Source organism: Stereum hirsutum, assembly GCF_000264905.1.
Source record: "Stereum hirsutum FP-91666 SS1 unplaced genomic scaffold STEHIscaffold_1, whole genome shotgun sequence".
Lineage (NCBI taxonomy): Eukaryota > Fungi > Basidiomycota > Agaricomycetes > Russulales > Stereaceae > Stereum > Stereum hirsutum.
The window spans coordinates 1,519,143-1,542,954 of NW_006763131.1; the positions used below are offsets into that span (position 1 = coordinate 1,519,143).

Here is a 23,812-nt window from a genome sequence, read left to right on the forward strand (position 1 = left end):
TTATTTTTTCCACGGTGCTTCACGGTTGGTCACTTCATGTATTTATTTGCGCTCTATCTTTGTACGTTTTTTTATTCGGCAGAGGCCCGTCGCCTAATACCAATTGAAATGTTTTGCCTTGTACTATCCCTGTGCGATCCGATAGTCAGGTATGGAGACACTTCGACATCGGTGCGTCTGTCGGTCTCCGTTCTGCTGCTTTTCTCGATCTTGCTTGACTCGATTCTTTCACGGCCACGGGGACACTGATCTGTTGTCTGTAATGTCATGTCATGTGGGCTCTTCCAGTGTACAGAGCAGTTCGCACACTCTGCAGTTTCTGCTGTGGCACTGTTGATTGAAGCTGTGTGTGTCACACTGTGTGGCCCTGATTCGCCCGAGACATTGGCCTGTCCTTGCGGGGTAACGCACGGCAAGCTCCGAGGCGATGACGATGCTTCCGTGACCGACTTGCTCATAAGCAGGCGTCTCCTCCTTAGCAGCGCACACAATCTCTCTGCTTTACCATCCCCAACCACACCATCATGTCCTCTTCGAACACAGAAAACGCGCCTTCACTTCCTCCGCCTCCATATGGCTGGATCATGGAAATAGACCCACGCACAGATCACCCATATTATGTGAGTGCACTCTCGTCTTCAAGACACCCGTATCCCAGCACACGTCTTATCGGTATCTCTTGATCCCTAGGTTGATACGAAAGCAACTCCTCCTCGAGCGATCTGGGTTCATCCATACGAAGATGAACAATACCTCTCTGAACATCCTGAAGTCCGCCAGAAGATAGAGAAAGCGATGGAGCAGCAGATGCCGGAGGATAGTACCAACTCTGAGGGACACGGAATGCCGTCGGCTGAGCGCAGACATTCCTACTCTGCGGCTGGCAGCTCGACTTCGACGAGGCCTGGGGAGGCCTCTGGTTCTCCGCGTCCTGCTAGCTCTGGATCTCTCGAGGAACGTAACGCGAAGGGCAAGCAGAAGCGTGGCTTCTTCGGGAAGATGAAGGATAAGGCGATTGGGACGAAGGAGGAGCGGGAGGCGTATAAGAAGGAGAAGGCTAGGGTACGTTGTCCATCGTTTCCTTGCTCTCAGGGTAGTGCGTTGATATCTTTTGCCCTTTAGGTGGATGAGGAACGTCGCAAAGCATACGCTGAGGCTATGAAACGCCAGCAAGCCGAGTACCAGAAACGGCAAGCCGAATACGATCGTCAATACGCCGGCAGGCGCACGGGTTACAGTACAGCGTACGGCCCACCTCAAGGCACTCCCTACTATGGCGGCTCTGCCTTCGCACCCGGAAACCGCTATGGAAGCTATGGTGGTCGCTCCTACGGCGGACGCTACGGCGGCAGCGGCTATGGAGGCTACGGGAATGGATATGACAACAGTTACGGGAATGGCTATGGCCGCAGTGGCTATGGGAATGGTTATGGGAGAAGTGGCGGTGGATTTGGAGGGGCTGGTTTACCTATTTTAGGTGGTCTGGCTGGCGGTCTTTTGCTGGGAGACTTGTTGTCTGGTGGGTTCTGACCGGTTGTGGAGGTTTGACTTTCTTTATCCGTTTATTCTTTATCTTGGATTAGTGTGGAAGGACACAGAATTATTGTACACTATGTTACCCCTATGTATCATCCCTTTGTGTAACCTTCGTCCGGGCTCTTTGAAGCTGTGAACATCGACTCTTTGCTACTTGCATACTACTCGTACATGTACCCCTTTCGGCCTATGAAACTTGTTGAGTATGCGACTTGCTCCTACAAAATCCTCCCAATTCGTCAAACCAATACTTCGCTGATGTGGTGGGACAGCAAAATTCGAAGACGAAGAGCTCGAGATCCTTCGAAACCTGGGAAGCGAAAGCGAGGCAGATATTCATGATCGTGCTTGATGCGGTAATAAGGCACACCTCTTCTGTGCCACCAACTCAACTTTTGGCCTCAACACAGCCTTTCGCACCCGTTCTAGCTCGACTTCTGTTGTATGGCCTGATACTTTTGTTTTAGGGAACATGCCACCAGCTTTGCCAACGTCGTTGAGCCCGCACATATGTATTCTAACTTCCCCAGACTTGGCTGAACTTCTTGATTCCACCGCGCTACCGCCGTTGCCACATATCCTCCAATCTTTCTCCCCGCTTCCTCAAGGCAGGCTAGATCTTCTTCATTTTTGCTAGTAAATCACGGCTTATAATTTGTTGGCTATGCGCAGTAACTACTCGGACGACCTCCTTGAGCCCGGTGCCACATGATTCATTCGTCCTTCGCTTCTCAGACTTGCAAGAGATCGAGGCCGCATGTCGGGAGGACGAAGAGCAGCGCGCAGGTAGAACCATAGACTGGATCAGCGCGCGCGTCTCGCAAAGGTGCTCGAAATGGGTGGATGATTGGGAGAATACGGGTCCACCAGCGGCTGAGAAGGAGGCGGATATGAAGTATCGGACACCGTGGTGGGAAGAGTTGAAGAGGTGTGTGCATGGAGATCATATTCCGTCTACTGTGGAGGGATGGAATCATCCAGTTTCGAGTGAGCTTCTGTTCTTAGTTCATGTGGTCGAATGGTTGGGTGCTGACTTGATTGTGTGTCAGTCATACTCGCCGTGTCCACCATGGCTCCGAATCCTTTACAGGCACTGGCACAACTTCACACACGACCTCCGGACCTCCCTCCTTGGGTTGACAGTGCGCGTCTCATCTACACCCTGATCGTACATCCCAAGAACTCTGCCCTATCGGACGAAGAGTGAGTGAAATATATTCCGGACTCACGCTCCAGGCTGACTGTGTATAGAGCGGGCGCATTATTCAACGCAGTCAAAAAACAATATGGACTACATAGTTATCTCCTCCCTCTGACCGTACCCTCACCACCACCACCCCCTGTTCCCGTCCCCGCTCTCTTACCTCGCCTACCTCCACCACCGCTGCCGCAAGGCAGCCCCGACCCTTCCTCTGCAGCTGCGAATAATCCCGCCGCGCGTCCGCCTGCCGACGTTGAAGTAACGCTGAATACTCTCAGGATGAATGATCCCGATATTCAGCAGACCGCTCGGTTTGTCCGCGAGTTTGTCACCATGAGTCTAGTCCCGTGGATGGAGAAGTGCGTCAATGACTGGAACGAAAACGTATGTTCTTTTCCGCAAACCCTCTCCGGACGTTGGCTTTTTACTAAGTTTTCATTGCTCGCCACAAGTTCTCCTCCAATAGAAGACTTCCTTCTCGCCTCTTTTCCTCTACACGTCGTCTGTTTGGCACCGGCGCCACTTCAGCTCCATCTCCGGCAATATCCACCCCAATCAGGTCACATTCAGTATCCAGCTCACAGACCTTCTCAACGGGCTTCCCCACCCCCGTTGACCGCATCTCGCAGCAACAACGGCTAGCAGAGTTCGCCACAGTATTAGGCGACATCAAGCTCGCCACAACGGTATGGGAGGCCCTCAGGAAGGACGGCAAGGGTGGGTCGGTAAGAATATTCTTGTTTTTAAGTTGCCCGCGTATACGACCATGATACTTAAATTATTCCTTTTTCTATCGCTTATGCAGGAAACTCTACCTTTCCTCCTCGCTCCGTCACCCGCAATTCAACTCCACGTCACACACGCCCTCAACACCATCCGAACGCCCCAATCCGAACTGTCCGCCCTTGTCCAATTACGAACGATGGTATATGCCGTCCGGTGGGAATCTTGTCTCTCGATGTCGGATTTTTTGGGCAACGTTCTTGAAGGGGACAAGTGGCTCGTATGGGCAGCCGGATCGGTACGTGGCTCACGAAACATTATCCCCCTTTTTCTTCCTGCGAGATGCCAGACGGATCCTTTACTCATGAGGATGGGAACGTTCAAGGCAGAAGAGCCACCGTCTGCGCTCTTGTATGGCCATGCCGCGCTGCTCAGTGTACGAAAAAATGCGCGGAGACGGGCGGCGCTATGGTACCTTTTCGCGGCGAACAAGCTCGAAAAGTATGGGATTGTGAGGTTTTCTCGTTAATATGTTGACAGTCGTCTCGTACTAATATGATCCCAGAAACCGCTGACGATGTATTTCCTGCGGAGAGCGCACGATCTGTATGGACCTTCGCCAGAGAAGGATCTGTCACCGTCCTTTTGGGACTCGGAAGGGGTGGAGCAACATGCTTCGGGTGGCTTTGACGCTATATTACCCGGGATCGAACATGCACTCGGTATGCTCATGACCATGGCTTTGTTCTGGATTCTGCACCCGAAAGCTCACTTTATCGCCCGATACTGTTATATTTTACAGGCCGATTGCACTATACCACGGGAAACGTCGAAGCGGCCGTCCAGTTTTTCCTGAAACTTTTACGTGGCTCTTCAGAACCTGTTGATAGAGCGGCTTTGCTGGGGCTGCCGAACGGAAATATTGCGGATGGCTCGAAGGCTATGGGATCCGACAAGGTGTTTCTGGAAGATTTCCGCGTCGCGCTACAGGTGATTGTCTTGTCTATACATTATTGTGACCAATCCTGATGGAGCTTCGGTCCGTGTGCATAGCATCTGCAAGATACGGCAGACCAGAAGATTGACTTGACGAGAATGAAACTCCCCGTTAAGTTTTCTGTACCCAGCCAGACACGACTGCGATTGAGTGGCGATTCTGTGGGTGGAGATGAAGCGCTTTGGGAGGTCCAAGAGGAGACGTGGCGAGCATTCTGGAAGCCAAGGGGGAAGGAGACGCTTCGAAGTGCGAGTAAGGCTGCCGTCGATGGTGGGTGATTCAACATTTTGTATGCCCTTTGCTATTGCTCATTATTATTCACCATATAGAGACATTCTGGGTGGATGTGACTTTACGCAATCCCATGGACGTTGACGTCAATCTGTCCAACTTGACCGTTGTTTTGCGGGACAAGCTCGCAGAGGATGAGGACCTTAGACCAGACGTTGTGGAGGTCGAAGTCGTCGATGATCTTGTTTTGAATGCCAAGGAGATTCGGACGGTGATTAACGCCCCTACCATGCCGAATCATTCGCAACTTTCTGACATTCCGGCCGTAGATTCCATTGTTTCTTCGAGCAAAGAAACCTCTGACACTCCTCATAACTCACGTTTCCTACGACTTCCTTTCCCTTCTACCGACCATCGAACCCTTGGCTTCCAGAGGCCGTCGACTTCAGGATACGCCGTTGCAACGCCAGAGCAAGATGTACGCCCCCGATGTAATGATCCAGACGGAGATCGAGGACGCAAGTCAGCGATTGCTTGTCAACTTTGTCGACGATGGTCAGCTCGTTCTTGCTCACGGAGAATGTCACGAGATGCGTCTTTGGTTGTCGAACGTGGGGACGAAATCAATCGGAGAGATGTGGCTGGTTGAGGGTCCTGAGGATGAGTTGTGGATAGAGAAACCTAATTCTCCTTCAAGTGAGTGACAAAAGCTTCTATGTTTATGTTAAAGAAAACTCTGACAGTTGCTCAGCTTCGTCAGGTGATTCGGCACAGGATGTTATACATTCTAGCAACTCTCTCACTTCGCGACCGCCACAACAAATCATCCTGGAGGAGTTCCACGACTCTCCATCACTCTCACCAGGGAGTAATTTCCAGCTCTCCATGAAGTTGCACGCAGGGAAAGTCGGGGAACAGGAGCTCTGCCTCATGCTCGTTTATCGGGAGGTATGTCCTCTCACAAACTACGCACCACGGGCTCTCATTGACTCAGGCTCTCAGAAAGAGGAACAATTCTTCCGCGCCGCTCGAGTGACGCGTCCTTATATCGTCCAGCCCCTGCTTGCTGTGACTACGTCTTCGAAACCTAGTTCTGTGAAGGATCATGCGTTCCTTCTTGATGTGGAGGTGGCGAATGTTTCAGAAAATGCGGATATTGTGGTCTCTCAGGTTATGACGATGAGCCCACTGTGGACGTGCCAGGCCGTTTCGGAACCAGCATGGTGAGCAATCTTAAATTCATCGCTGAATCTTCCATGCTAACCCATCGGTCCTTTACATAGGGATACACTTATTCCCAATCAAACCCTTCATATACCAATGGATGTGGATCCATGGGATAAAGCCTCACCAACGACGCCTTTTATAGACTTTGTGTCAAGTCAGTTGAAATGTGTTATGAACGGCCAAAACCTCGAACCACTTGACCCACCGCCAATAGACGTCTTGTGTTGTCCTGTCCCATCGGCATGTTTAGACAGCCACTTAAATTTGTGCGGTCAGTGATTAACGTGCCTCTTTACAGACCACATCACACTCTTCACTTGACCCATCGACATCTATGTTACTCCACCAAGCCCGACGCAGCACAGTCGCACAGTCACTAGCGACATCACATCCATACATCGCTCCGCACCTCCACCAATCTATCTTCCCTCTATACGACCCTCATAGCATCGACGTCGTTCTCTTCTGGTCACTACCCTCCGAACATCGGTCAGGCCACGTCTTAGTTTCCGGAGCGAGTATAGGAGCCCGCCACGCGGCGCTGAAAGAGATCATTGAGGAAGCGGAGGTGGCAAAGGTGAAGAGGAGCATGTATGCTGAGACGCAGAGGGAGAAGGGCGCGATATTGGAGGCTATACGGAATAGCGAGTGGAATGCGGAGATGAACCCTCTCATGGTGGCGTTCAGCGACGGTCAGCTCATACAGCATGATTTCTCGAAAGGGTGAGTGTTCTCCATAGTCGTCAGGATGACTTTGCACTCATGATTATATCGATTTGCTAGGCCTTGCCATGCACCGGTTCCCGTCGTGCTCAAGAACTGCTCGCTCACGCACACTTCGAGATATACGCTCAAGCTCGCGGGCAAGACGAAATCGGCATATCCTCCCGAGTAGGTAATTGCCACATCGCTTGCCAAGCATTCACTAACGACTACTTTATTAGGCTTTTACCCCAACCATTCTATATGGGTCGCCTGACATACCGCGGAACACTGAAACCACTACAATCAGTCACCATCACACCGACTCTCTATGTTCATCGACCGGACACATATAGACTAGGAGGCTGGAATCTGGAAAGCGAGGTGTTGGAGAACGGCCCAGAGGGCAGGACTAGGTTCCGTTACTCTCAGGGGCCGCCAGAGAACGAGCAGTTAAGTTTGACGGTGATGGAAGTGCATGTTGCGTCGCCACCGTAGATGGGGTATTTATTTGTGCGTCCCACTTGCTTCACCAATGTGTGTTCTTGGTATCTTTCAACGAATTCGAACACGATACAGGCGTCAGTCTCGAACAGCTTTCGGATCATCAGTTTTCTACTTTGACTTCTGTTCAATGTGCGCGCCGTGGGGAAAGCTCTATATCCTTTGACTACAGCAACGTCGGGCAAGTAAGTCTGCTCTAACCCCGTTGTTCGGTGCGTTTTTTGTCCAATGCTACTCAACCCCACTTTCCATCCTATTCGTTTTACCGCTACGTTCCATGAACATCTACCTTCACCACGTCATCATCTACCTTAACCTCCCACTGCGTCCCTTTTGGGATGTTGTCGATGACGGAACGGTATTCCGCCAGCTCTTCCACGCTGATTTTAAACCCTCCGCATATGACGAACACGAGCACTCGCTCCTTGCCATCGCCGGAATCGGTGACAGGGAAGAGATGCGACGTGAGCTCCGGCTTGTAGGCGGCGGCCAGTGTGGCGGCGCAGGCAAGCTCAACCAGCAATTTGTGAGAGTCTGGGACAATACAATATCAGCGTCATTCAGCCATGTTCTATCTCCAGGATCTGGCAGTGGCATGAGTGCCCACTCACCTGCGAACATCGTCGTTAACTGCATTGTCAGTTCATCCGGAACTGTCACACAGCGAACGCTCCCCGGCCTATCTAGTGCCATCTTGACTACAGCAGGTGCAGGGTAGTTGGCGCCTAGCGAGGTCACTATGGAGCTCAACTGGATATGTGCCACTTTCACGTCGTGTACTTCGTCTCTGCGGATAGTGGCACCCTCTGAAGGGATGCTCGATGGATTACGGTTTGCGGTCACAGATTCCCAGAAACCGTTCGCGCCATGGGTTTCGGTTGCTACTATAGGGACTGCAGTAGCGCAACCACAAGGGTATCAGTCCAGCATCTTGCAGGGCGAAGGACATTTAATTACCGTCGTCCCATCCTACGTCCTTGCAGCCCGTGAGCACTCCTCCAAGGAGGCCTGCGCCGCCTACACTGCATAGTATGGCATCAGGCTTTGCAATCTCACTCGGAAGTTGACGTTTTATTTCATGGATCATAGACGAATGGCCCTCCCAAATGAGAGGGTCGTTATACGCAGGCGCTAAAACACTGCAAAACAAACGTGCAAGTTAGTCATGCGGATGGGGAGGCCGAAGCACCGAAGTCCTCACGCGTTCGGTTCGGTTTTCACTGCTTCTTCTGCTGCTCGCAGAGCATGCACAAAGTATCTCCCTGGTGTCACTTTCAGCTCTGCCCCCAAGGATTTCAGGTATTCGGTAGTTGCGGGGTGGACGCCCTCTGGCAGAAAAACCGTGCACTTCAGTCCTAGTGCTTGGGACGCGTACGCAGCAGCTATCCCAGCATTTCCGCTGGACGCACAGATGACATGCACGGTTGGCCCGTGTATCTTGAGCTGGTGCTCTAAGAAATGCGAGATTCCCCTGAGTTTGAATGAATGGCAGGGTTGAAGATTCTGATAAAATCAAAGTCCGCGTCGTCTCAGTGGAGTTAGTAGCGTGGCTCCTTGTGGCGTAGACTCGGATGAGATACTGACGTCGAGTTTGAGATATATGCTCGCATTGAGGCGTTTCGATAAATAGCTGGACTTTATCAGTGGGGTCTCGAGGAAGTGCTTTGACTGCATACTTATAGTGTGTATGTCGTCTGTGGAGGATGATCGCTGGCGAGGATTTTGACCTAGCCGACTGGAAACACTTTTGTGAGCGCTGAAGTAACGATATGACTCATGGCCGAGCCAAAGTGTGGGAGCGCAATATCATCTTTGTAAGGCTCCCCGCGATCCGTTATCATCTTCACCGTTTTATTCATCCATTTCGAGCCACCCTTACTAAACGCTGAGGATATTCGATTTCTTCCTAAGCACAATCGTCCCCTTGATTTAGGACTGGAAAAGGATTACCGTGGTAACGTATAAAAAGATATGTTGAGGCAGCAACTCTGTGCAAGCTAGAGACGTCCCATCTATCTACTCAAGTGCACACAAGCTTGCTTGAGCCCTTCGCCCAAATGTCTCAGCGCATTTCCCTTGCGACTCCTGACCCTCAATTCCTTGAAATATTGTCGACGCTGCCCAAAGATGCACCCCAGGTTACTGGCATCAGCCAAGTACGGCAGGGCTTCGTCGACGGTGCCATCAAGCCACAGCAAGAGTCCTTGAGGCCTCACCTTCCTCCAGGTATTCTCGAACTTTATCTTGTGTCCGTTCTCGAAGCATGTACTCATATATTATAGACTCAGCGTACACTGTGAGGGACACACAGGTCCAAGTTGATGGCGGTGAGATTCTTGTTCGCGCCTTGATACCTACTCCTCACGGAGAAAGCGGCGATCAATTCCCTGTTCTCGTTTGGTACCATGCCTCGGGTAGGTTATTCTCACTCGCTTGTATAGAAAATTATATCGGATTGACGGAGCCATTTATAGGTTGGCATCTCGCCAGTATCGACCTTGACGATTTCACGATGAGAATTGCTTGCGTGGAACTACAAGTTGTCATTGTGCTGGTAGCATACAGGTAGTGGAAACTAATCATATCCAGATCACGAAGGGAGCTCAGCTCACCCACTGATTTTCTGGCAGGCTAGCGCCCGAGAATCCGTTCCCTACAAGTGTGAACGACAGTTACACGGCCTTGAAATGGGTACGTCTTTATTCTTCTCGGGCGACAATGAGCAAGTTTTATAATGTATTTATCATATAGGTTGTTGAAAATGCTCCTTCGCTCTCTGTTTCCCTTGAAAAGGGCTTCATTGTTGGAGGCGCCAGTGCTGGTGGCAATCTTGCCGCAGTAAGCGTGAACCAAGCTCGCGACGACCCATTCTTCAATGAACATCCTATTACTGGGCAACTTCTTGATTACCCGACCACTATTCATCCACATGCAGTTTCTGAAAGGTCAGCTGTCATGTCGCGGGATATTCTGGCGCAAAAAGCTCAATGTCGTCTGTCATGCTAGGTGGAAAGGCGAACTTTCGTCGCTGATCGCACCAGAGACTAACATTCCCGGTATCTTCAACAACACGGACCTTGTCGGCATATACGGTATGTATGGCTACTCAGGGCTCACACAGCTTGCGCTCAATGTCGTTATATTGACAGACGACTACAAAGTCCCTGATCCAAGCGACCTCCGAGTATCCCCTCTACTTCTTCCCAGCCACAAGGGTTTGCCTCGCACCTTCATGCAGTCTTGTGGTCTTGACCCATTGCGCGACGAGGGCCTTGCGTACGAGAGACTTTTGAGGGAGGCAGGTGTCGAGACGAAGCTTATCATGTAAGTGAGCCTTGGCTTCGATGCGGTGGGACCAATCTGACGCAAGCGACGACCACGAATGACAGCTATCCGGGGCTCCCCCACTCTTTTCATCACTTCTTCTTGACTATTGACGCTTCAAAAAGGTTCGAGGAGGACTTCAAAGAAGGATTGAAGTGGCTGTTGAGACGTGTGTAGTATACACGAAGGAACCGGGTTATTAGGCTCAGGATGATGAAATAAGTACAGTACTTCAGAGTACTTAACACGCAGATTATTTATTGAAAGCAAAAATTATATCATGGAACGGCCTTGCTGGATATATTGTTCTCAGACTTCTACGAGCTGTAGCATCAGAATGAGAGACGAAGTCTGGACGAGAGAGAATCACAGACAATGGACCAGTTCGCCGTCAATTGTGGCGCAGACGTTGACACTCGGCAAATACCGAGCCCTAACCAGTCGGTACCGAGGTGCCACGCGACCTTGCCTGACTTCACTCGACTCAGAACATCATCTCTCCACGATTTCCTCTCAGCTCGTCTGAGGTTGTCCGCCGCTCTCTTTCGTCTCTGCGTCAACCAGCACGCTCTCTAATCGGACCTCAAATCTGCACTCTTTGGCCAACATACATCATCTGCGTTCATTCCTCCGCCTCAATAGGCGTGTTCACCAGACTTGCCCGCGAAACAATCGGTTCTCTAGCTTGTCTTTAGGCTTGTCACACCCCCGATCTCTTATAACAGTAGCTCGCATGCCTTCACAAAAGATCGAGCTTACTCCGGAGCAGCTTGCGAAGCAAGAAGAACGTGCACGCAAGAAAACGGAGCGAGCCAAGGCTGGTCCGGTAGCCGTGGCTATCGACAATGAGAAGGGACGAATAATTCAACGGCCTTGGTTGAAGGTGCAGGAGGCTCAGGGAAAGGGAGAGACTGTGAAGATTATGACATGGAATGTTTGTCTCTGTGTTCTCTTGCGAATGTCCCAAGGATCTCCTCTTATCAGGAGTTTCCTTCCTTAGCTCTTAGCTCAAACTCTCGTCCGTAAGTGATGTTATGCGGACAGGCTTACAGGACGTATGTGTGACAACCTTAAATAATATGAAGGTCGTGAACTGTTTCCGACTAGTGATTGCTTAAAAGCGCACCAGAGAGAAAATATGATCTACCAAGAAATCCTGTCCTCTGGCGCAGACATTCTCTGCATGCAGGTAAATTCCTAAAGCCTCTTCCATCTTTGACTAACCACTTGACTCACGCTCTGGGTTACCTGCTAGGAAGTCGATCGCCTGGAGAAACTGAAACCGTTCCTTGCTCAAGCTGGCTACGAGCATACGTACGCGGCAGGACCACAGAAAAAACACGGCTGTCTGATAGCTTTTCGCAAGGCCTTGTTCACTCAGACGGGGGCCCGCACCGTCATATATGACAATGAAGACGTGCGAGAAGAAGGAGAAGAACGCACACGACGAGGATCTAGCTTTAGGACAAAGAACATCGGTTCTATCGTGGCATTGAAGAAGACTGGGACCGAAGACTTTGGCATAGTGATTGCTACCACGCACCTTTTCTGGCATCCCAAGTACGCAGCCAGATGTTGTGTCTTGTACTCATCTTCGTACTGACCCGCTCTAGGTATATCTATGAACGCTCACGCCAAACAGGTATTCTACAACGAGAGGTCATCAAGTTCAGGGACCAGAATGGTCATGTCAACTGGCCGTGCGTTTTCGCAGGAGGTAAGCGCCCCAACTCACCTCTTGAATCCTTGTCAACTCTGTGGGTTCCCTTTATAGACTTCAACTTCCAGCCCACAGAAGCTGCCTATTCACTTCTCAGGGGTCTCCCTCTCCTCTCATCGCATGAAACCGGTCTTTCCGATTCAAGGGTCGTGCACGTGAGCATAGACCCCACAGTTCCGATTACTACGCCGAAGGCCACTGAGGACGAAGAAGGCGAAGGCAGCACAACCGCTGACACCGATAAAGTCATAAAGAACGCACGAGTAGCGATGAAGTCGGACGGACTACTCAGCAGTGAAGAGCTGACTGCACTTTACGAGACCATCAGATACCCCAAAAGTGCTTACGACGAAGGACAACGACTTCTCTTCGAAGCTTCGAATCCGGACGTCCTGCGATGTGGCGATAGACTTCAAATACCTAAGGATCATCAAGGCGCCTTTGAGCCTGAGTGGACAAACTACACATTTTATTGGCAACTGTCCCTAGGTACGTGATATCCATGCATTGTTGCTAGCTTTTTTACTCATCCCATCCACTGCAGATTATATATTCATTATAGACCCTCCAAACCGCTCGTCTTCTGTGCTAAGTTTGCTCAAACCACACAAGAAGGACGACATTCACCCAGGATTGCCGAAGATGGGCGTTTGTGGAAGTGACCATATTTCTTTGGCAGCAGAAATTCAATGGAGTATCGATGATTGTTAGCATAATTCCAACAATCGATTCCAGATATTTCTGAGTGGTCGCGCAGGTTCTTCTTGAGTACTTGCACATGCCTATGTATCCTACGCATCCATATGCATTTCACTCGTCAGACTGCGTGCTCATCGCGGCATCCTTACTTCGGAATTACGCCGGGGCGTTCAGGCTGATCAATTGATCACGGGTCTTGGTAAGATGGAGCCCCGATTGTCTGTCCTCAGGGGTCTATATTTTTGCCCGTTGGTATATAGGACCAAGGTGTTCGCTACAAACATCACAAGCGCCCAATCATCTTTTCAGCGTTTCAACCATCGTAGCCAGTCGTTATTTGATCATCATGGACGATTCTTCGGCCTCATATCCAAAACATCCTCGGAGTGCAGTCAATCGATATAGAAAACGAGGTAACATACTGTTTGATCTTCCCATCCACACTCGCTAAGTTTGACATTTATGATCTGATCTGTTTCTCATTGAATAGCGGCGTATGACTATGAGACAATCCACCGGATCGTCAACAGCGTACCAGTCGTCCACTGTTCCTTCCCCGCATCCCTAGAACCGGACTCCGACCCATTCCCCGCCATCCTCCCGCTAATCGGCGTCATGGCTTCATACTCCTCTCCCGAGTCTATCAAACTCGACGAACCACTCGACCTGTACCTGCACGGCTACGTCAGTTCACGCTTCAATCGTTTCGTGAGAAAGACCGGTGCTGAGGGCGACGAAGACGACATCGAAAATGGTCTACCCATCTCCATCGCCGCGACCCAAGTACACGGTGTTATCCTCAGTCTAGCACCAAACGGTCATAGCTACAATTATTCGTCCGCCGTTCTACAAGGTTATGCCACGCCGGTGACAGACGAGGCTGAAAAGCTTTGGGCAGTGGAAGTCATTTTGAACTCCGTCGTGCCTAATCGCTGGTCCAACACTCGCTTTCCACCCGTCAAGGCCGAGATGACTGCGACGCAGATAGTGAAGGTGAAGATCGTGAGCGCTAGCGCGAAACTGAGGAGGGGAGGGCCGCACAACGAGAAAAGGGATTTGAGTGACGAGGAGACGAGGGCGAAGTTTTGGACGGGCACACTCCCGGTGTGGCAAATGATTGGGAGCCCGGTTCCCGGAGATGAAAACATGCTTGAGGAGGTGCCGGATCATCTCACTGGATACGTGAAGAGTGCGAATGAGAGGGCAGAGATGGAGGCCATGGACGCCATGAAGGAACCTAGCTCATAGAATTCTTAGCTATTTTTCACTCTGGAGACTAGGTAAAGCAGTCGTTAAATATCCCACTATCCGATGTAGTGTACTAGTGATGTACTATTCTGACTAGAGACGGGACTTGGCTTGCCTACGAAGTCTAACTCTCCACCCACTTCACATCAGCCGGTGCCCTGACATCCCACACCGTCTCCAGACTAATCTCCTTTCCGGCCTCTAGTCCCTCACAAATCCATTCAAACAACCCGTCCTTCTTTCCACCCTTCTCATCAATTGTATCCCGCCATCTAGCGATGCCCTTCTCTAGACCTTCGACCTCCTGATCTTCTGAACTGTCCTGTTCGTCAAGAAGAGACTGAGGCTTCTTCAACAGTACTTTCACCTTTGTCTCGTCGTCTGAAACCGCGAGCGCGTCCCGTAAAACGATCTTGTCGATGGTAAAGGCATGGCGATTATGGACCTTGATGACAGATATGTATGTCGTCGTCGTGTATTGCTCGGTGAAGGCGCTAGCGGCTGCCATGGAACGCTTGACGCTGCGAGTGTAGCTAATTCTGGTGGAAGTGTCGGGACCAAAGGTGCAGTCGAATGAGTCGCCTGGGGCAATGTCCTGGGAGGCGGAAAACTTGGTAAGAACGGACTGAAAATGTTTACAGTGGGGATCGTCCTGACCTGGATGGACGTCTTGGAAACGTAGCTGTCGTTCATTAGAATCGTGACAGGGCCTGGTAATAGCCTAAAGTCACTATTGTTCACGACTTGTGCCTGCAATCGGGCGCATTAGCGATCTCATCTGGTCGACAGCCAAATTCTACGGTGGTGAAGGATCCAACCTGTAAGTACGCTTGTGCCCGGACACGGGGTACTGCAACGTGCATAACCTTCGCCTCAAACTTCAGTATGGCCACAGATACCTTATGAGCCACGCCATCCGTCGGAATGCTAGACCGTCCTTCCACAGTATACGAGAGCGACAAAGGACTCTCGTTGATCACCGTGCTGGCAGGCGTCGAATCACCCTCAGGGGCACCAGGCTCGCCTTCTTCGTCATCATCTTCGTCCCAGTTTTCAGGATAAGAGCCTCCATTCGAACTATCAGGGAGTGGAAAGGTGGCAGAGCGCGTTGCACCTCTCGAGGCCATACGAACACGCATTGCCGGATGCGGTGGTGATGATCGCACACGAAGTTCAGTAACAGGAGGTCGAATGCGTAATGCCTGAATCTCAGGGACGCGCTGGTCGGCGTTGTCCATGGAGGCCGTGGAGAGCGTGAGGGGTACGTCGGACCAGTCTTCGCCGGTCGTCTGAGTTATGCTGGCGCGGTAGTGGAGAGAAACTGAAGAAGCAGGCCTGCCCGAGTCGGTCGTAGCATGCAGTTCGTAGCTCGGAGTCCAAGACGCGCCATGGGCGACTAAAAGATACAGACACATGAGCTGACTTAGTAGATGCGTGAGAATGAGGCGTCTCCTACTGTAGGTCAACTTGAACTCCGCCTCCGTCTGCCTTTTCGCCATGACCACAATATTCACCGTCCCGTCCATACTCCCCTTCCTCTTATTCCTCTCGTCCCTCTCCTTCTGGATCTTCTGCTCTATCTTCTGTATCTGCTCCTGAAGCTCTGCACCCTCTTGAACAAGCTTCCTTGCCCTCTTCACATACGTGTCCAGAAAACCTTCTGCCTGCTCCGGACTGATATCCTCACCTTTCAACGTCTTAGAATAACTTTCAAGAAACGTCTTGGCGGAAGAGATGGTGTCCCTCTCAGCCACTAGGGCGGACTTTTTGGCTTCGAGAATGCGGATGGATTCGAAGGTGGAAGCGCTGGCAGTGACGCCGGAGATGTATGATTTCGGTTTTGTGCAGACGACGTCGAAGAGCTGGAGGTCACTGAGGCCGGTAATATTGATGCGAGCGGATTCGGTGTCGATGGATCCTGGAAGGTTGAAGATTTCGACTTTATTTTGGCCTTCCTATGGATAGAACAGTTAAAATGTCAGCGTCTATATAGCGGGTGAAGATGGAATATGGGTGGCGGTGCGGATAGGTTGGTGTAGGAGACTGAACGGGACCTGGAAAGTCTGCTTGAACGACCGCACGATCTCAGCCTTGGAAGACTTGAAGATTGTTACGGCAGTCAAGGGGTGCTGGGGGGCATCGAGTCTAATGACGGGCGACATGACAGGAGACTCAGTCAAGTTCAATAGGAAGGAGAGGAGAGGAGAGTAAAGCGCGGAAGGCTTGACTCTCTGACACTCGTGGTGTACATATTTATACCGAAGGATCTTAAGGCATGTTAAAGCTGTACTGTTCAACGAATGTTCCTCATTCCCAAACATGCGGTCCCAAGTACACCAAATGATCTAACTGTTTGGCCAAACATTTGCCCGGACGCTGTCACGATTCAGAATGACTTATAAGTCCTGGTCCTTTTAGAAGGCCGCCTCCTTCCAATTTCGGATGTCCCGGACCATGGGCAGTGCAGAGCGGCGCGAAGCAAGGACAGCATTGAACGACTTCGTGCCAAAAACTGATCACTATGGCAGAGCTTTTGCGGTTTGGGATGAGAGCGCACGTCGGCTATCGACTACTTGAGCGTGTAATGTCCAGGGCGTTGTGGTAGGCTGTGAAACCTTTCTAGAATAGAAGTCATCCCCATGCTGCTGTTGTACTGTGAATTCGACCGCGTGAATGAGTCATTTGTATTGAACGCACACAATAATCGGAAGCCCACCTGTAGTTTACTATGAGTTTTCCACCGATTGCGAAGGCCTATCAATGAAGCCATCAGATGCGGTGTACTTCTGTAGGAAAGTCGGAGGAAACCATACCTTGATTAAATTTGCTACTGTGTCGTCTGGAGCAGGAGCGAAGGCCAGGTTAATGTATGTGAACTGATGTACACAGTTGATTTATTAGCATGGATACGAACGTATACTTGCCGTCCACAATAATTGAAGAGATGTGCTGTACGTACCAGGGGCTCACCGGCTTTCCAGCCCAACTTTCCTTTTAAGAAGTTGGCAACGACCCAGAAACGATTCGAAACAGTCACTTGAAAGGTATTCTGTCTCATGACAGGCGCATTCCCAACTGCCTTGAATAAGATTCGCACTGAAGGACAATATGATGCAAATGAGGATGTCGTGAGTCGACTAGAACAAGCGAACGCACCTTGTGCTGTGTTCCTCGCCTTGTACGTCTGGAGAGCTTCAAGCGCATTGGAGTCCACCCTGCGTTCCATCGAAGTCGCTGTGTTGCTTGCCAGTCTTGGAGTCAGCGTGGAGGCTGTTCACAAGCCATCCTAGTATTTGTGCCCCTTTCTCGCACGGTTCGTCGCGAGAGCGTGCTGTTTCTGGAGTGGCGCCATCTCGAACCAACCGCTCACACATATTAATCAAATGAAGACAGAGGAAAGTGCGTGGTATTGCACATGGTATACTGTAGTTCCAGCGTGAGGCTAGTATCGGTAAAGGAAAGCAGGAAGCAAGAAAGAGTGTTCTTCCAAGTGCTCATTAACCCCATGCAGCAGTGGTGCTAAAGAATCACCGTTATTAATATGGCTCTCCAAGACAACGCTGAGGCGTGAACTGACCTGTAGTTCACTATAAGACGTCCATCGGTAGCAAAAGACTGGATGGAACCACCACACTAGTATCTCCGGCCTCTTGAACGCAGGGAGGACAAGACAAACCTTGTAAAGGTTGGCGACCGTATCGTCGGGAGCTGGCGCAAATGCCAAGTTGATATAGGTGAACTAACATGATGGATATTATCTTCAGTATAACGGCATAAAGACATAGAAAAGTGACGTACCAAAGGATCACTAGCCTTCCAGCCCAACTCCTTTCTCAGGAACTGTATAACGGCTTGAAACCGATTCGACACGGTCACCTTGAAGAAGTTCTGCTTCATGATGGGCGCATTTCCCACCGCCTTGAATAAGATAATCACTATTTCCCAGTGTATCACCCATCATACAACATTTCACCACTCAGCCTTCCAAACAATCCTACGCTTCGCGTATCGGAGCGCGCACCTTTCGACGGATCCTTCTTCTTGTAAGTGTTGAGTGCTTCAACCGCCTCTGGGTCCGTAACGGCGTCAAAGCCGGTCCATGAAGAAGGAATGACGCGAGGCTCTGTAGCAGGGCTGGCCGTCAGCGGCGGCATTGGTGGAGGACTGGCGTGAGCAGTGGCATTGGCAACAACGTTTCCGTTCGCACAACTCGCTCTTCGACTTCCTCGATCGTGTAGAGCCCGGCAATCTCCGGGGTATAATGGCTTGTGGCGTGGCCAAGATCTCTTTCTTCGCCACAACGCCCACGTCCAGCTTTTCTGCTTTCATTGTCCGCACTAGTTCCTCACACAATATCAAACAGAAATGTTCAGTGGCTCATGGCTTGGTTCGCGTACGACTAGTGGTCGCCCAGTTCCTAATAAAGGACAATCGGTCGCAGGACCAAGCGGAAGATCCTCACTTGACCGTGAACACACCCCTCTCGTACCCGGTGCACTCCCTGACCCGACCGCTGATGAAGTCAAGAAACGAGCTCTCACAACTGCCCTCAGCACACCCCATGATGCTGTACTCGCAGAGCTGCATGGTCATAGACCAGAATTCGACCCGGCGCCTCAGATCGACGTACCTGCTGGCGTTAGGTCCGGGGCAGGAGGTTTAGGAGGTGCGGGAACGCTTGGTGCAAATAGGCTACCGGTGGTGGGAGAGGATGAAGAGACGGTACTGTCTTCTGCTACAGCAAGTCCGAATCCCGCGAATACAACGCCGAAGGTGAATCAGCAGACACTTTACGATCCGTTCACAGGTGTTCCGCTAGGCGTCATCCAACCACGGGGGCTTGGGTCCAGCAGTTCTCCTGGAGGACAGCCCAGCACAAGTTCAGATGGTGCCAGACAAGAGCTGTGGACACATCTAGGGAGAATAAGGGGGTTACAGGCAGACATTGCGAACATGCATATCACGATGGAGAGCATTGGAGAGACTGCGGCAAAGAGGGGAGCAAGGGTTAGGAGGGGGAGTACGGGTGGCGAGAAGCTGAATGAGGAGGGCCGGGTGGGAGATAACTGGGAAGGGGACGATTGGCAAAAGAAGGATAGGGATGCGGAGTTTGAGCAGTCGGAGAGCAGGTTCGTGGGCCGAAAGGAAGAGATTGATGCAATTATGGGGAAGGTCAGCACTTGCATTCTACCAACGCTCTGTTCCTCCGATTGAACTCGTACACATATTAACATGCTGCTATAATTGTCAGCTCGGCGAACTGTCTGTTGCTCTTGCGACCTTCCACGCTGCCGAAACACCTTCGGTGGACTTCGAGAACTCCTCCCGTTCAAATACCCAAAATACTCAACAATCCTCCGGACCGCCACATTCACCTTCTTCTCCTAATCTTCTGGGACCCAAACATCCAAGCTTAGCGCGTTTATCCACAGAAGATTCTGACCCACTTCTCGATAGCCCTATCAGCATGATGAGCCCGCTACCCATGGAGAATTATAATCATACTCAAGAGGCCAGCCACGATCACTAGGGTGGCACCACATTTGCGCCCGCGAGACTCTAAATGATGCCATGAACACCCTGTAAGCTTCGCTATCTTGTACTCGTACGTCCTACTGCTCGCGGGCAGACGTTTACTCTTCTATTCTACGCAGATATTTATATCTGCTTTAATTGGTGTATACTATGGCCATCCGGAGCCTTGTTTGACGTTCAGTTTCCCACAGCAATCCTCTCACGCCCTACCTCAAGGCATCCTGCAGCATCTTCTCTATACATTCATCTAATTACATCCTCAGCCTCAGCTTCAGCCTCGCACGCTCACCGATCATCGTCAGTATGGAGCTACCCTCGTATGTTCTATGTCCGGATTGGAAATGATATAACCTTGCAACCCGAGCCACGCGAGAGTTACACGCACGGAAACGCACCCACATACACACCCAAGCCGCTTCTTTACTTGTCCGTTTAGTTGGCACGGTGCTGAGTGATGTCGGGGGCACAAGCACAAGGTCTGTCATGCTCTCATTACTGCTCATACACGTACACCCATCATGCACTCCTACTCCCATGTCCACAGCTGGCGATCTTAACTTCCAGATCTGACCACCACACCTCCCTGCTTCTTCTCCATCCAGCTGGTCTCAGACCCCAGATCCTCCGAACTTCGTCGAGTATGCACATTGTGGAGTCTTCAGGAACCCAGACGCTTCCAATTCGCGACAGTCGTGCCAAAAATGACAGATCCCGTCCTTCCACATCCAAGTCCTTTGACCATCTCCAAGTACTCCCACTTCCACCCCATTGATCATTTGAGCGAGCACCTGTGAGCACCCATTTAGGATATGCCCTGATCCTCGAGCACATGGCGGATGGTATGGCCACATCGTGTCACCCAGTGCGATATGAGGATTATCGTATTTAATAGAATAAGTGGTGGCACTGACAGGCGGGAGGCTTGTGATTGATTGAGCGCCTGAGCTTGAGCTTGAGCTCGCACCGTACGTCGGCGAGATGGACGAAGATGAATAGGAGCCTGAGATCTACTGTATACGTGCACTCTTTGAGATCGAAGGGTTGCCACGACATTGATGTCACTGACCACGACGACGACGAAACGCTGACTTCTTTCGGAAGGCCGTCGCTGTCTCAGCTGAACTTCTTCTCTCTCGAGCGTGTCCATGGTCGTGTTCATCTAAAAAAAAAGGGGGACGCAGACTACAGAGCAGAGATGAAGAATGACGACAGTTATAGTCACTTGCGATCGTATAGAAGGAAGACCACTCCGTATGCGCATTGATATTGAGATGAGCTCGTCTTCTCTCAGACTTAGACTTGAGCTTCAGTTCTCGCCGTCATGAGAAGTTGCCGAACGCGGTTTGTGCAGACGACTAACGACGAGAATAGACACAACTATCTGTCAATGAGGGAGCACGATAACGATACAAATTCATACAGGACTCTGGGTGGATCCCATGAAGGCTCGCTCCAAGCCAACTTGGAGAATAAACCGACTGATACGGTGCGGCGACCAAGAGCACTGGCCTAGACCTGAGGCCGTAGATTAATAACGATGAAGAGGGCCGTGGAGCGACGGAGGTTGTGAGTTAACTTCTGGTATATACGATGAGATGAGATTCAAACTATGCATAGGGGTACTCGACGGATATGAGATGAAGATGGGATAGATGGGGTGCGCGGAGATGATCGAGAACCGAACAAAGGGGAGTAAGGTACATACCAGAGAATCGAGGACAGTCGAACTAACTTACGTAGAGAAAAGAGAAGAAGAAACCCAGTAATCGAACAAGCACGGTAAAACACAAACAATCCACAAGAAAAAAGAGGAATAACACAGAAAATTGCCAGCAACAAAGCCGTTGCACGAGCCCTAATATAGTTCCTCCAAACCATCCATTCCTCGGATCTTTCCTTCAAATTATCCTTGCCCTTTCGTTCCTCGACTCCTGCTGCTGCTCCTATTCCAAACACACTCACTCCCCAAGCACAGCCAGCGCCGCCCTCAACTCCTTCTTCGCCTGCTCCGCATCCTCATAATCCAAAGCCGAAATCGCGAACCTACAATGCTTCTGCGCCTTCGCTATCATCAACGGCGTCAACTCCGGTGGCGGGGACGGCGCCTTCGCAGGTACAGGGGGAGGCGGGGGTGGGGGAGCGGAGGCGTAGAAATTCGTGGGTTGGGTGGGGTATGACGGCTGAGAGGGATAAGGGGGTTGCGGAGGCTGAGAAGCGTAAGGCTGGGAGGGATAAGAAGAATATGGAGCATGTCCGTCCACTTGGGGAGGGGGAGGCGGTGGGGCGACGGAGGAGGGGGAGTAGACGTTCCCGGGAGCAGGTACGTAAGACCGTGGGGGAGAAGACGATAGGCCTCCCGCTCCTGCTCCCATTCCAGATAAGCCTCCCCTCGGGGGTGAGCCACTATTGGAGGTAGGATTGGGTGAAAGAGGGGAGGATACGTTGACATTTAGCGCGCCTGGAATGTTCATATTCTTGGGCACGAAATGTGTCGGGGAGGATACGCGTGGTGCTTCCGTTGTCGAAGCCGAGGCAGGCGCAGATGTTGACTTATGAGATGTAGCGGGAGGAGGGGGTGGAATTGGAGTCGTCACCGTCGTCGCTGGAGCAGATGCCAAAGGTGGCGAATGATCGCGCGGTCTCGACTCCAACACCATCGACATGTGCCGATGCCTTTTCCTCTGACCATCGGCGCCTGCATCCGTGGATGGCTTCTGCGCGGCCGAAGCAGCAGTGAGCGAGGTCGTGCGATTACGACGAGATGCAGACGACGAAGACTTGTTCGAGTGTTTCGAAGACGAAGTTGTGCCGGACGAGATCGACGACGAACGGTGCAATTTTGAGGAACTGCTGCCGCTCTTGCGGCTCGAACCCGACGAAGAAGAATGACGATCTATCTTCGAGCTATGCGAGCCGTTGGCCGTTGATGAAGTGAAGCGCACTCGCGATGGCAAATCCTCGAGACCGTCCTCGTCACGCCCTTCCTGCCCATCACTGCCTTGTCCACTCCCGCTATGTGTCCCCGTACGGCTACTGGCGCCCGAGCTGCGTCCAGGTAACTCCAACCTACCATCCATCCGACTATCAGCACCGCCCGTAGTCGCCTGCGTACTCCAATCCGCAGGCGATCCCGGCGTTCCCGTGGACCTCTTGATATCTTCAAATCTCTGATTCTGGGCCTGCGCCACGGAGGAAGGCATCCGTGGGATATCGTCGCGTTGGGAGTTAATAGGAGGAGGGGTTGAAGACTTTGCAGGTGGGATGCCAGCGGTAGGAGGGCCGGAAGGAGGGAGGGGGATTTCGAGAGAGGGGGATATAGAGATGCTTCCTGGGTGCTGCTCTTGCTCAGAAGGAGGCTCTCCGCCTGCAGGTCCGGGGACGGGCTTACGCCCCTCGCGGATCGCGCGGTTGATGTCAGCAGCTTTCCATTTTGCGTATCGAATCTTGTCCTCGTGCTGCGTGCGAGCGAACGATCGAGTTCAAATGCGCAATATCGATAACGAACAGGAGGACGAAACGCGGGTTTGTAGTGGGATGGAATGGTAATGGATGGGAATGAATGACAAGGGCCGTCAGTACGAGAGCTAGACAGATAAGGGGAGCGAAAAATGCCTTACTGATTCATAAGCAGTCTTGTCTTCAAAGAGCTTGAGGAGCTCGAAGAATGTGGCGGCGGCGAAGAATTTCCTGGCCGTGGTCAGTGACGCGTGGCCGGCACGATCGTCATTGTCCGCGGAGGTGAAAACACGGAGAGCAAAATTTTCGACGTAGGCGGTAGAGGCGGCCTCGACATCAACAGCGTCACAGGGACCGATGGACACCCGGAGGGACTCTAGCTTAGTAAGAAGTGCCGCGAGGAATGTCCGGTTGGCGGGAGCTGGTGCTTTGAGGCTGATACCAACCTGAGCAGCAGAGTATGCACCTACAAATAACATGTGAAGAGAGGCGAGAGATAGAGAGTGGGAGTGTGCTTACACCAATACGAAATGATAGGATCCTGTTGCTTGACCTCCTCAGCACGTTGGAGGAAGGGGGCGATAGGTTTGAGGTCCTGCGGTACCGGAGGGAGACCGATATATGATTTGGATGCCATTCGAAAAGAAAGGGACGAGAACAGGAACAGCTAGTGACAGGTGGCTCAGAAGGGGGGTGATTAGATGGGAGG

The 23,812-nt window shown here is 51.4% G+C and overlaps 10 protein-coding genes across 10 annotated transcripts; 6 read left to right on the forward strand and 4 right to left on the reverse strand.

Moving 5' to 3' along the window:
- The first annotated feature begins 287 nt into the window (after positions 1-287).
- Positions 288-1,763, forward strand: STEHIDRAFT_143601 (uncharacterized protein). Its single transcript, XM_007298641.1, has 3 exons — positions 288-620; positions 691-1,062; positions 1,123-1,763. Exons 1-3 carry the CDS (start codon positions 525-527, stop codon positions 1,528-1,530), a joined length of 876 nt encoding a protein of 291 aa, XP_007298703.1. The 5' UTR covers positions 288-524; the 3' UTR covers positions 1,531-1,763.
- Positions 1,764-2,008: 245 nt separating this feature from the next.
- On the forward strand, positions 2,009-7,115 carry STEHIDRAFT_46374 (uncharacterized protein; the record flags this gene model as incomplete). The annotated part of the gene is made up of 18 exons (XM_007297934.1): positions 2,009-2,172; positions 2,234-2,523; positions 2,586-2,739; positions 2,788-3,121; positions 3,190-3,462; positions 3,543-3,697; positions 3,830-3,971; positions 4,026-4,182; positions 4,263-4,450; positions 4,514-4,727; positions 4,787-4,959; positions 5,018-5,384; positions 5,440-5,636; positions 5,691-5,911; positions 5,972-6,146; positions 6,214-6,638; positions 6,699-6,806; positions 6,860-7,115. The coding sequence occupies 18 exons, from the start codon at positions 2,009-2,011 to the stop codon at positions 7,113-7,115; spliced, it is 3,993 nt and encodes a 1,330-aa protein (XP_007297996.1).
- A 264-nt stretch (positions 7,116-7,379) lies between these two features.
- On the reverse strand, positions 7,380-8,795 carry STEHIDRAFT_88960 (tryptophan synthase beta subunit-like PLP-dependent enzyme; the record flags this gene model as incomplete). Its single annotated transcript, XM_007298198.1, has 5 exons — positions 7,380-7,655; positions 7,733-8,014; positions 8,079-8,260; positions 8,323-8,624; positions 8,706-8,795. The coding sequence occupies 5 exons, from the start codon at positions 8,793-8,795 to the stop codon at positions 7,390-7,392; spliced, it is 1,122 nt and encodes a 373-aa protein (XP_007298260.1). The 3' UTR covers positions 7,380-7,389.
- Positions 8,796-9,178: 383 nt separating this feature from the next.
- On the forward strand, positions 9,179-10,622 carry STEHIDRAFT_151510 (uncharacterized protein; the record flags this gene model as incomplete). The annotated part of the gene is made up of 8 exons (XM_007298642.1): positions 9,179-9,347; positions 9,410-9,535; positions 9,596-9,686; positions 9,752-9,812; positions 9,873-10,066; positions 10,128-10,213; positions 10,271-10,445; positions 10,511-10,622. 8 exons carry the CDS (start codon positions 9,179-9,181, stop codon positions 10,620-10,622), a joined length of 1,014 nt encoding a protein of 337 aa, XP_007298704.1.
- A 545-nt stretch (positions 10,623-11,167) lies between these two features.
- Positions 11,168-12,876, forward strand: STEHIDRAFT_88963 (Endonuclease/exonuclease/phosphatase; the record flags this gene model as incomplete). Its single annotated transcript, XM_007298199.1, has 7 exons — positions 11,168-11,379; positions 11,446-11,467; positions 11,531-11,634; positions 11,701-12,005; positions 12,059-12,162; positions 12,220-12,654; positions 12,710-12,876. Exons 1-7 carry the CDS (start codon positions 11,179-11,181, stop codon positions 12,874-12,876), a joined length of 1,338 nt encoding a protein of 445 aa, XP_007298261.1. The 5' UTR covers positions 11,168-11,178.
- Positions 12,877-13,210: 334 nt separating this feature from the next.
- STEHIDRAFT_47306 (uncharacterized protein) lies at positions 13,211-14,112 on the forward strand (the record flags this gene model as incomplete). The annotated part of the gene is made up of 2 exons (XM_007297991.1): positions 13,211-13,277; positions 13,355-14,112. The coding sequence occupies 2 exons, from the start codon at positions 13,211-13,213 to the stop codon at positions 14,110-14,112; spliced, it is 825 nt and encodes a 274-aa protein (XP_007298053.1).
- Positions 14,113-14,236: 124 nt separating this feature from the next.
- Positions 14,237-16,274, reverse strand: STEHIDRAFT_46411 (uncharacterized protein; the record flags this gene model as incomplete). The annotated part of the gene is made up of 5 exons (XM_007297938.1): positions 14,237-14,707; positions 14,770-14,862; positions 14,931-15,508; positions 15,569-16,067; positions 16,167-16,274. 5 exons carry the CDS (start codon positions 16,272-16,274, stop codon positions 14,237-14,239), a joined length of 1,749 nt encoding a protein of 582 aa, XP_007298000.1.
- A 1,357-nt stretch (positions 16,275-17,631) lies between these two features.
- Positions 17,632-18,048, reverse strand: STEHIDRAFT_46265 (autophagy protein 12; the record flags this gene model as incomplete). The annotated part of the gene is made up of 3 exons (XM_007297918.1): positions 17,632-17,727; positions 17,789-17,851; positions 17,911-18,048. Coding segments are annotated over 3 exons (297 nt in total), but the record flags the coding sequence as incomplete, so codon positions are not given.
- Positions 18,049-18,477: 429 nt separating this feature from the next.
- Positions 18,478-19,642, forward strand: STEHIDRAFT_151514 (uncharacterized protein; the record flags this gene model as incomplete). The annotated part of the gene is made up of 2 exons (XM_007298643.1): positions 18,478-19,284; positions 19,364-19,642. The coding sequence occupies 2 exons, from the start codon at positions 18,478-18,480 to the stop codon at positions 19,640-19,642; spliced, it is 1,086 nt and encodes a 361-aa protein (XP_007298705.1).
- Positions 19,643-23,003: 3,361 nt separating this feature from the next.
- On the reverse strand, positions 23,004-23,740 carry STEHIDRAFT_47525 (uncharacterized protein; the record flags this gene model as incomplete). The annotated part of the gene is made up of 3 exons (XM_007297998.1): positions 23,004-23,102; positions 23,265-23,569; positions 23,623-23,740. Coding segments are annotated over 3 exons (522 nt in total), but the record flags the coding sequence as incomplete, so codon positions are not given.
- Between the last annotated feature and the right edge of the window lie 72 nt (positions 23,741-23,812).